The sequence below is a fragment of the Coturnix japonica genome, chromosome 1 (assembly GCF_001577835.2).
Source record: "Coturnix japonica isolate 7356 chromosome 1, Coturnix japonica 2.1, whole genome shotgun sequence".
In the NCBI taxonomy this organism is placed as follows: Eukaryota; Metazoa; Chordata; class Aves; order Galliformes; family Phasianidae; genus Coturnix; species Coturnix japonica.
Genome location: NC_029516.1, coordinates 38374881 through 38387118, shown reverse-complemented (window position 1 = coordinate 38387118; position 12238 = coordinate 38374881). Strand labels below are relative to the sequence as shown.

Genomic DNA, 12238 nt, shown 5'->3' with positions numbered 1-12238 from the left:
TCTTCTCCTAGACTTCTGCAAACAAACTGCACTCTCATTCTGACTTCCAGCAGGGCTCAAGACTTCCACCTTGAAGTGAAATATAGACATACCTCAGTTTCATCCAGGAGTCCTTTCAAATCAGTCATTTCACCAACATAAACAGGGCTTAGAAGTCCAAGCAAAGACAGTAAAATAGAATCATTTGTGACCTACTGATCTTCATAGAAATCTATAAGGCGTAATTTGTTAAAATTAGATTCGAGAAAATTCTGACTATGTAGGCAGCATACCTGGCTTCTAGGGATTGTACTTCACTGTACAAATGCATTTTAAGTGGAGTTTAGACTCAAGGAAAACTATGCATCACCATATCAGAGCAGACTTCTACAAACTTTTAAAAAAGTTGGGTCAGGCTCAACTTAATTATCAAGTTTTAGCATTTATTACATTAAAATAGAGATACGTCAGAAGATGTCTGAAAGTACTGATTTGGATTGCTGTAATAGTTATAACTGCAAAGCAGCAGAGATTAAAATTATTTGCTTAAAATGAAGATGTAGCTCTCCCCAGCAAGATGTAGCAGTATTAAAAACTGCTTATGTACATATATGCAGTGGTAAATTCTCTTCTACTTCAAAATTATACCCAAATTACATCTTCCAAAAGGGACTTACACATGCTCACCCAGTGAGTTCTGAGAGTCAGAAAAAAAATCAACAGGAGAAAATTGGACAAGTTCAGTTCAAAATGAAAATGAAAATGTAGAGAGAAATTATTCATGTAACATTCATAAAATGGCGAATACATGCATAAATGAAACTAGTACTGTATAGTGCTTAAAATGATAAAAGTTTAGCTCATGTTTTTGTGCTGTACTTTACAGTGCCTTGTTTCAAAAATACTGTGTGAATCATAAATCACAATCACCTTTCTTTCAGCAGATTTCATAGTCTTAACACTGAATTTTGGACCAGTAGATTTTTTCCTGTTCCAGGCATACACATTGTTTTGATTTTTGTCCATTTCACACCTGTATGCAGTATGATCCTTGTTTCATGAATGACATTCTTTGTTGCATGCACCTCAGTAGGTTCACACAACAAATTCTCAGATTTCACCATTCAAAAGCTTTATTTAATGTTAATACAGCCCTAGATTATAGCTTTGCAACTGGTTTGCAATGTCAGATTCTCTGTTTTTGCTTTTTCTGATTTCTTTTTTGTACAGGATATCTTACAATTGGGCTATCTTCTGTGAAACGGAAAAAAGGAAACTACTTACTCGAGACCATCAAGTCCATATTTGAACAGTCAAGTTATGAGGAACTTAAAGAAATCACAGTGGTAGTACAGCTGGCAGATTTTGATTCAGCTTGGTGTGATGTGATGGTCCAGGATATTTCACAGAAATTTGCACATCACATAATTGCAGGCAGACTAATAGTTATTCATGTCCCTGAGGAGTATTATCCAATACTGGATGGTCTCAAGAGAAATTACAATGACCCAGAAGACCGAGTTAAGTTTCGATCCAAACAAAATGTTGATTATGCTTTCCTGCTCAACTTCTGTGCTAATCTTTCCGACTATTATGTGATGCTAGAAGACGATGTTCGCTGTTCAAAGAACTTTTTGACCACTGTTAAGAAAGTAATTACCTCAAGAGAAGGATCTTACTGGGTAACTTTGGAATTCTCCAAACTGGGATATATTGGAAAGCTTTACCATTCCCATGATCTCCCACGCCTGGCTCATTTTTTGTTGATGTTTTACCAAGAAATGCCTTGCGATTGGCTGCTGATACACTTTCGAGGGCTGTTAGCTCAAAAAGAAGTGATACGTTTTAAGCCATCACTGTTCCAGCACATGGGATACTATTCATCTTACAAAGGAGCTGAAAACAAACTAAAGGATGATGACTTTGAAGAGGAATCATTTGATGTCCCTGACAACCCACCTGCAAACTTGCACACCAATATGAATGTATTTGAAAATTACGAAGCAAGCAAGGCTTACAGCAGTATTGATGAATACTTTTGGGGCAAACCTCCTTCTACAGGGGACTTTTATGGCATTGTATTTGAAAAGCCCATCAAAATCAGTAAGATTAAAGTTGTCACTGGAACTGAAGATCGACAAAATGACATTCTGCGTCATGGGGCTTTGGAAGTTGGAGAGAAGATTGTAGGAAGTAAAACAGGGAGAAAATGTACCACGTATTTGAGACTAGGGGAATTCAAAAATGGGAATTTTGAAATGACAGACGTAGAGCACAAAGTCTTGTTTGATATTAGCTGCATGAGAATTCTTGTTACCAAAAGTCAAAAAGAGTGGTTAATCATTAGAAGCATTAGCATCTGGACTTCTCAAACATCAAGTCAATAAAACGAAGCTACCTGAGAAGGTACAGATTAAATGCAATCAGCTGGGTCCCAAATGGTACCATTTCCCAGATAAACTGACTTATTTCCAACTCTTTCCTAGAGACACAGGAAATCTGGGTAAATACTAAAATTATCAAAGCAATTTATTTTTTACTAGTTTGGCCAGGCAATACACAAGCATTTATTTGTTGAAAATTTTGAATTTTATAGGAAATGCAAAGTTCTGAAACTTTTATTGAGATCTTGAATCCTTTTTTTTTTTTTTTTTTTTTTTTAAAAAAAATATATATATATAATTTCTCTTTATAGAGAGATTTTCTGTACAATACAGATCAAAACAAAACATACTATAATTACTGGGAAATTTAAAGCTATGACCAGTATGTTGTGAACAGAAGTTGGATTCCACCTTATGCACATAAAATGTAAAATGTTATGGTAGTATGCGTTTGTAAAATAGTTGGTGATATGTTTCTTTTAAAGGTAATTGTGACAAGGATGTCTGTCCTGAAACTGGCAATTTCATTCTAAGAACTGTAAGAAAATACTGTGGGTAGTCACTGAAAATTCTTTTCAAATGGGAATGTATGCAAAATTATGAATCTGCCATGATTACTCTGTGAAAAATAGATAATTGCGTCTATTATTCTGTCTCAACAAATATCCTTTATTCTTTCTCCTAGGTTAAATACTACTAATATTTTATATTAGTTAGGAGAACAATTTCATCTTATTCAAATAAAATTCCTCATAGTAAGCAAGCATTCTGCTTGAGTACAGGTGTCAGTATCAAATCCAGGCACCCCAAGGGCAACATTTCTTTCTTAGGCATCTTAACATATTTAACTTTCATAACTTTCTGTTCTTTTAGTTTGCAGAACTCCCTGTGAAAATTATGTACACAGCTGCTGTATTCTTCCTGACAATTGCTCTGCCTTCCCTACTTAGATGTCTGGTCTATATATGTTGCAAATGTAAAGTGTACCAGGTAAAACAACTGAAAATGAATGTTACATCATTCTTTACTGGCTGATGTCCAGGCAATAGACCAGATGTAAAATGAAGACGCTTAATTTAAGGATCAATTAATATGTTTCCTATCTTTTTTTCCTATCATTCTCTAAATTTTATCACATTGGTCCTGTTGCCACCTTTTCATAGCCTCGAGTTTTTCCCTATAAATTTATTTTGTCTGGCTTGAGCCAATAAGCAGAAAGCTTCCTCAGTCCTAATGACTTCAATGTAATCTCTGGATTTCCATTGGATTACACAGGGAGGCTGTATGGCTACATGATTTATATTACATGAATACATTTGCATGAGTAGAATCTACAGGGTTATTCTTTTCTTCTAAGAAATTCTGCAGACATTCTCAGAAGAAACTAAAAACTCTGTAGGTATAACAAATGTGACACAGATGAGCACTGTATTATCAAACCCATGAATACTGTGGCTATCATCTAATTACATGAATGGATTTTAGTTAAACCTGGGAGGCAAAGATTAAATTTCAAGAATTCCTGCACTGACCAAGAATGAACTAACTACTGTACTCAGTACATCCAAACTTGACATAGCTATTTCAGAAAAGTAAGTTACTTGAAAACCTACACAAAACAGCAATGAAATTGCTTTTCCTGATTCATAAATCCTGCTAAATTCAAGTCCAGGTTTGGAAAATCTCCTACTCAGAGGCAGGTACATTTTAAAATATATCTAATACTACATGCTTATACATAACTCAAAAAAGCATCCTTTCCTTTAAGAAGAGACTTTTCTCCTTAATACACAACTAAATCTCTTCTCATATTTCTATGGAAAGACATCTTAAAAGCAACATACATGTCCAATCTGGAAAGGAAAATATCACTTTTTTAAAATGACTTTTTTTTTTAAATGAAAAATATGCACCATTCTCAAATGGTTATAAAAACTTAAAAAAGGAACTGCTTTTTAACAGTGATTACCCATGACTATCAACTTACTAGTTGATAATTAGTTATGAGTCGACAATATGGTTTTAAATGAAATGTCTTTCTACATTTCCTTTCCTTGATCATCAGCTATTAGTGCCAAAGCAAATATAACTAGGCTAACTAGGAATGTTTACTTTTATTCAGAAATGCAGTATTTCCAACCAAATCTTCCAAATCAGGATGGAGAACATACTCAGTCTATATGTTCTATAATGAAAAGTCAGTAATGTTACTGTAATCTAAACCATGCACAGTATGAATGGGTGATATGCATTAAATGCTCTCAGCAAAAGCTTTAAAGAGTATTTTATGAACTATAAATCAAAATAATCAGTTCAACTGTGCAAAAACTTACCTAATAAAACATTTTTAGTCAGGCTTATAGTAAAAATAATTTTAAGTTGGAGTCTAAATAACAGTCCCTCAGAAATGCAATTTCAAATTGAGGCCTAGACACTAGCATCTGATGCCTGGCCATGATGCAACAGCTGGGAGGAGCTGGACATGCCAGTTGAACAGTGGAATGCCTGAAAATGATGAAAACAACTTCTTATGCTAAATTTGCTGATTCTATGCATTTAGGAGACTGTACCCTTCTGAACTATAGCTTGTGTGTGAAAAGAGTCACAATACTTATTACCATTCCTTTGATAGCAGAACACAACTGCTTTCCTTTCTAAAACACTAGCAGTGAATTTTATCTCCTGCACCATACAGATGTGGCAATAAAACTCATCTGGTTTCAGGCTTTTCCCTGTCTGAGAGGCTCAAATCCACGGATAACAAGCATTTGCCCTCGAAGGAAGTTTGCTTCAGGTGTCGGTAGTGGTATGCTCTGGGAATGAGAGGTATGCTTAATTCCTCCTCTTTTATTTTATTTGAGAACAAAAAAAAAAAAAAAAAATAAATTAAAGACTCATTTAACGCAGGAGAAGCAAGAACACTGTCCCATAGAATGCCTGAGCACTCACTTGAGTGTGTGGGTTCCACTTCCTCTTCCAAGTAATGCACATTTTACCCAACACATTAAAATGAAAATTGTTGCCAACTATTTTTTTCTGCCAAAAAAATACCCCCCAACACCACAAAAAAAAAAAATAAATAAATAAAATAAAATAGTGTTAGTTGGTTTTCAGACAGATTTCAGAAAGATATAATTGAGATATTTTTTCCTCATGTGTTAAGAAAAGTGATTGCCTTCAGAAAGAGAAAGATTTAACTGGAAGTGTATATGTTCACTGATGCTTCCCAAAGTTTGGATTTTCTTTTTTCTTTTTTTATAAATACACTGATTAAACAAAATATTGGCAGTGTCTCTGTTCATTGATGTACACTGTTGGTTAGCGTGTTTCTTGTGTTCATTTGTGGACAAAATGTCAGTATTTTCACACTGAAATGCTAATACTGAAAATCTTACATTGTCTTCTGCACATTGATTGGTCTATTCTTAACTGAACATGCATGTATTGTTTCTATTAGCACTGTTTGGGACTACTTATTGTATAATTCCCCTGGGATTTTTTTTTTTTTCTTAATTAAAAGCCAATTTGTCTTCTATCTTTCTACAAATAGTGTGATCCCTTTGATGTAGGGAATTCTAGGGAAGTAAAATACTGCTCCTTGTGAAGTAAAAGAACTGAGTTCCTAGTTTTATGGAGAACAAACAAACTAAAAAAGCAAAAGCTGTCAGTTAACAATTTTAGCATATTTTCTCTATTTATTACCACAAGGATAATGAATGTACTGTTTGTAGATAAGAGTAATGATATTTTTAACATGATGCTCTGTTTTACACTCTGCCTAGTATTCTTCTCTTAGGCACCAATTTTTTTATTTTTTTATTTTTACTTTTTTAAGAGGAAATTTGGATTCTGAACATTATTCATTTATTAAAAGTGAAAAAGGGGAAATTAAAATAACTTAAAACTGAAAAGTGACTAACAGAAAAAAGAAAATAGACATCATTTAAATTACTGAACTGTAGATGCAAGTAGTTTTTATTGTGAAGCACTTCAGAGATTCCGTTGGAAATTATATTTTTTACTAGCTGCATCTCATGTTAAATTTACAGTCCTTTGTGACTGCACGTTCAGTAACTGCTGAATTATCAGTAGTAACAAAGAACATGAATTATGAACTTAAGCAATGTCATATCCTCAGATGTGCAGCATAATGTTTTACAACAAACAGGTGGAAAATATGGATGAATTATAATGAAAACAAGTTAAGAACTTTTATTTTCATATACTATATACTAATACAAATGTACTGAAGTGTCTCCAAGACTCAAACAGCTTTACAGATAAGGTAAAACAGGGGGCTTAATACTTGTCCTTCTCGGTCTTTGGAAACAAAAGCTACAAAATTTCTACCCTCTATAACCAAAACGGAATTGACCTATAAAAGTCTGAATGCATTAATTTATTTTATTTTATTTGTGTGTGTGTGTGTGTGTGTGTAGAAGCTAATATTTCTCTTTTCATTTCTTCCCCCCCCTTTTTTTTCAATCTAAGAAGGCTGAAATCCAGCTAATGTATCTCCAAACAGATATATTTTGTTATCTCTGCGCTTCATTTTCTAAGTTAGCACCTGTTTTACTAATTTTGATTCAGCAAATTCATCCTGTATTGCTAACAGGTTCAGGACCTCTAACTGTAAGTAGCACAGTCAGGCTTATAGAGACTAAGGCCAGACTGCTGCTCCTGTTGTAAATGAAGAGGAGAAGAAACATGTCTAGAGTCATATCAGCATACAATAGATGTCTAAGGTCCATCTATCTAAATTTACTCTTTTGAGAGGCTATGCAAGTCATTTGGCCAGAATATTCAATTACTATGTAACTAAAGATACAGGAGACCTATTACTTTTGTATATTAAACATAATGCACATAAAAATAGATAAAGACATTTGATACATAGAAACCAAATATTTAATTTTACTTTCTAATCAAAAGCACTGCTGCTGTAGTTAATTTTCACTATAGAGACATTCAGCATCTTCTTCCCAAATGTTATTTTGCAATTTCTATGAAAATAATTGCTTCAGCTTTAAAATAATAAAGATAAATCAATCTTATTATTTATTATATGTTAAAGATTAATTACAGCGAAGGATTAATTACAATAACATTTCCATAAACACTGACTTGGTGTTGTTAGTATAAAATTGAATTGGCATCTAGGCAATTTTTTTAGCTCTATTTCTGGACGTTTTCCAGCTCTCATATTTCCCACTACAAATTTTCAAATAAAATTCCACTTTGTCCTTAAAGCTGATAAAAAAGGCTCTTAAAATTCTCTCTTGAACTTGAAAGAGCTTTATGTAGGGTTACATTATTAATTGAACCCTTTTCTGGCTCTTTGCTAGGCTTATGTGAGAAGTTCACACTTAATGAATAAAACCGAACATCAACAGCTGACACTTATTTCCCCTGTTCAGCTGGTTAAATAGCTGCCTTCCCTCCTTCTTGCTATTTATTCATTAACACTGGGTTTGCTCTTTCCAGTTCAGAGAAACCTGACTGGCAGCCATGGAGATCTGTCTGCAAATTCTCAGTCTCAAAGATACTGTGATTGTACTGCATGAAAAGTTCCAGTTTCTAAACACACTCACATTCTTTTTTAACACCAGTGAAAGGCACAGTGCTCAGTTTCTTGGTTTCTTTCCGTTGGCATAATTAGAGAGGGTTTTCTTCCTGGGTAACTGCATGAAGCAAGGGTGTTAAAAAAGATATTACCAAGAAATAATAATAATAATAATAAATTGTTATGCATTTAATGTTTTAAAAACAGATTCAAGGTTTCCTTTGTGATCAGGCTCCATCTATCTTTAGCAGTTTGGGCTGCAGTGATGAGAGTAATGTGATGGCAAGAAAAGGTTAAATAAACACAGTGTCTTTAACAATGGAGGGAAGGTTTGTGTTGCTGAGCAACAGGGTCAGCCAGGTATATTTCTGCAGTGTGATTGCACTTAAACTAACTTATTATTTAAGGACTGTTCTTTGTCAGAGTATCATCGTTATACTATCCCTTTTAGTGTAAAAGGGAGACTGTGATGGCCCCCAGAACTGCAACTGCAGGTTTTTTTTGTTTGTTTGTTTTGGGTTTTTTTGTTGTTGTTTTTTCCCATCTCAATAAAAATAATAGATTCAGCTTTAAAAAGCATTGCCTTGGGCATGCACACTGATGCAGTACAGACAAAGTATACTGGAGGCTGTCTGTCCAGCTTGCAGCATGGTAGCACTGGAATACTTATTTCTAACAGACTAGGGGGTGAATATGAGACGAGGAACAGTTACTGTTCTTGCTATGGTATCCAGAATATTTTTATAAATAAATGTAAGTTTGGAAAAGACTTGTTGTCTTAATGCCCTTCTCTTTAATCATGTTATGATTCACTTTTCTTCTAACAAAATGAACTACATTTACATATGTTTTACTTGGGACAAAACTGTATATAAGCTATGAAGACAAGAAATTTGACAGTGGATTCTTTTATACTTTCCCATACGTATGTTCAGCTTGTTCCGATAATCTGGATTTAGAGCTCCTTCTCAAACTGAAATCTAAAGCTGACACTTAAAATATTCTGCCTTTCCTCAGTACACATTCTACCTCCAACAGCAGAGGGCTTTAGGCATAGGTTATGCCTTTACACCAGTACGTGATGATACAGAGACTCTTGTGCTGCCACCACTTGTGAGACTTCAGTTTATCTGCAGCCTCAAAATCAATGCTAATATCATGCTACAGTTACAGTAACGCATGCAAGCAGTCCTTCCCCTCTCTTTAATTTAAGTACTGAATTAATTAACATCATGGTGGGTAAATACTGTCAAAACCCTTTCACCTTCATTCAGGAAACTGGGCCAGTTTCTGTTGTTCCTCAAAATTACTTCTTTTACGTAGTCAGTGCTCAACAGATTTAAATGTCACGTCTCCTGTGAAGGCAATAAGCATTCTATAATGAGACACACTTTAAAAGAAAAAAGTGCTATTTCTTTTTTGCCTTAAAGCAAAGGGCGCTCTATTTGATTTTTTCAAAATCAGATACATACCTTTTTACCTTCATGAAGATCTAGTAAAGCAAACTGGCTTTGTTAATCACTCCTGAAAAGGTTTCCTGTCAGCAGTCTGGTTTTGCACTTGCCAATTGAGCCAGGTTTCTCTCCTCCACATGGCTGAATAGTGTCTTTCACGGAAGGAAAAAAAAAAGCCCCAAACAGGTCTTCTCTCTAGTGGTTGCCTGCTACCTTTCAAAGATGCAATTTCTTTCATATGTTCCTTCCCTTCTCCCACTAAAACTGCGTATTAAATCAACATGTGGTTTCCCTTCTTCCTAATACCTCAGCTCTCTCCCACCTACACATTCTCGTTTTCTTTTGGAAATGAGTACTTTTGCTTTAACTGAAAACTCTTATATTTGGTGGATAAATGACACAAAACAGCCAGCAATTTTTTAAAAGGTCTGTGGTACTGGAAAGATTCAGAATTAGATATGCAGTGTATTCCCTCATAGGAGATAAAATGTTTACTTGAGACTGCTCTTTACACACAAAAACACACACAACCCAAAAAAACCTAGGCAAGGAGGCTTTTTAGGTTAATGTGTGCATCTATGTATGTGTGTGTGTTAATAAAGCAGTTGCAAGAAACTTGCATAGAATCATAGAATGCTTTGGGTTGGAAGAGACCTTCAAAGTCATCTAGTTCAACCCTTTTGCTATAAGCAGGGATGCTTTCCACTAGACCAGGTTGCACAAAGCCCCATCCAGCTTGGCCTTGAATGCCTCCAGGGAGAGGGCATCCACAACTTCTCTGGACAACCTGTTGCAGTGTCCAACCACCTTCACAGTAAAGAATTTCTTCATAATATCTAGTCTAAATCTACCTTCTTCCAGTTTAAAAACATTTCCCCTTGTCCTATCACTACATGCTCTTATTAAAAGCCCCTCCCCCGCCTTACTGTACTGGAATGTACTAGAAGGCCGCTATATCATAGAATCATAGAATCATAGAATTACCCAGGTTGGAAAAGACCTTGAAGATCACCAGGTCCAGCCACAGTCTAATCATAGTACCCTCACCCTAAAAACCCTCTGCTAAATCATATCCCTGAGCACCAAATCCAAACAGCTATTAAACACATCCAGGGTTAGCGATTCAACCACCTCCCTGGGGAGCCTATTCCAGTACTTAACTACCCTTTCTGTAAAGAAGGGCTTCCTAATATCCAGCCTAAACTTGCCCTGGTGCAACTTGAGGCCATTTCCTCTCATCCAGTCACTTGTCACCAGTGAGAAGAGATTTGCCCCACTCTCACTGTAAGCACCTTTCAGGTACTGGAAAAGGGTAATAAGGTCTCCCCTCTGCTGAGGAACTCCCAGAGGCCCTTTCTTTTCCATGTTGAATAGATCCGGCTCTCTCTGCCCGTCCTTGTAGGAGAGGTGCTCCAGCTCTCTGATCATCTTTGTAGCCCTCCTTTGGATCTGTTCCAACAGCTCCATGTCCTTCTTGTGCTCCAAAACTGGACATATTACTCCAGCGGGGTCTCACAGGAGCTCTTAAGTCACATAATTGGGGATGGAACTATGAAGAGGAGCAACATGCCCATGCATGGCCTTTGTACAAATCTAACTCATTCTTTTTTCAAGCAAGTTGCCAGGCTGGGCTTGAAGACACTGCAGAACCTTCCATATCAGTATGCAGAGACTGGCAGAGAAGCTCACTGTATTTTCAACATGGGCTTTGTTTTTAAAAATATTTTTCCTTACAGCAAACAATCCTTCTTGTTCTTGTTTGTGGACCCGTCATATTTAACTGTAGTGTGTTTTGGAATAGCTAAGTAATAAAGATATTAATGTAAGGGGAAATAAAATGGCTTGTGAATTTTCACCAGTTAGTCATTTACAATATCTCAGCAATAAATAATGACACATTTTTCTTCCATTTAATCTAGCTTTATTTCTCCCTCTCATATTTTTTAGCTGCAGAGACAACTGAAAACAGAAACCAACAAGAGCGAATCTTCCCACCCTTACTTCACAGTTTGCGGTTTTCAGCATTTATCCACAAGGAAACATCTACCATCTGGTGAGCATATTTTGGTCGGATGCTCTGCTCCCAGTAGTCAGACTGTCTTGGAACAATTCCTAGTTCTTATTAAAAGAAATAAAATCTTCCTCTGTGCCAGTGTGGTTTTTGGGCCAGACACTTGCCTCTGCTACAGTGGTGCAAATAACTACTTCCAATACCAATCAAAAAACAAAAGATGTCTTTTTCCATTTCTTATATTCTTCAAATTTTCATTGTAATTCAACAGAATCAGATTAATGAAATATCTCCAAAACATTTTTAAGGGGAAGATAATTTTAGCTTAACTCAGAGTAAGATAATGGGTTTTAATTCCATTGACTCTTACAAAAGAATTTTTGTGCTTTTGAGAAGATCTCCGAAGCATTCAAAAAATCAAGAATCTGAAATCTCGTTCCTCATCATATAAGTTGTTGATAAGCACCTTACTACCAAAAGAGTATTTATTCAAAATAATAATCAGAATTTCATAAATGGGGTGTCCATCGATTTGGCCTGCACTTAGTAGCTTAAGTGGTTTCACTGCACTTCTGGCAGAAGACTTGGTTTTTAGGTTTTGGTCTTTAAAGACAAAAAAGTTTCACAATTAGGAACTACTCTTTTTCTCCTCATATTTTGTGTATATATATATATGTATACAGATATATATGTATACATACAAATATATACAAAGAAGCAATAAGGAAAAACTGATTATAGTCTTCAGGAGAACTGCTCAATTTTTTAATCCCTTTTGTTCGAAAATTGATCCTTTTGCCCATATGGCACATCAGAACAGAGTTTTGGCACACACAGGCTCTTGTTT

General features: G+C 35.4%; 1 protein-coding gene across 3 annotated transcripts in view; it reads left to right on the top strand.

Annotated features, from left to right (window-relative positions):
- The window catches only part of MGAT4C (MGAT4 family member C), a 264419-nt gene extending 252897 nt beyond the window's left edge, over positions 1–11522 (top strand). For 2 of the 3 annotated variants that reach the window (XM_015857541.2, XM_032443799.1), the window contains one exon: positions 1210–5662. In XM_015857541.2, coding sequence (XP_015713027.1) covers positions 1210–2366 — 1157 coding nt within the window. In that variant the 3' untranslated portion in view covers positions 2367–5662. Of the gene's footprint in view, positions 1–1209; positions 5663–11327 lie in introns of those variants that run through there. The other variant, XR_004306732.1, reaches the window with a different exon arrangement.
- Positions 11523–12238: the final 716 nt, after the last annotated feature.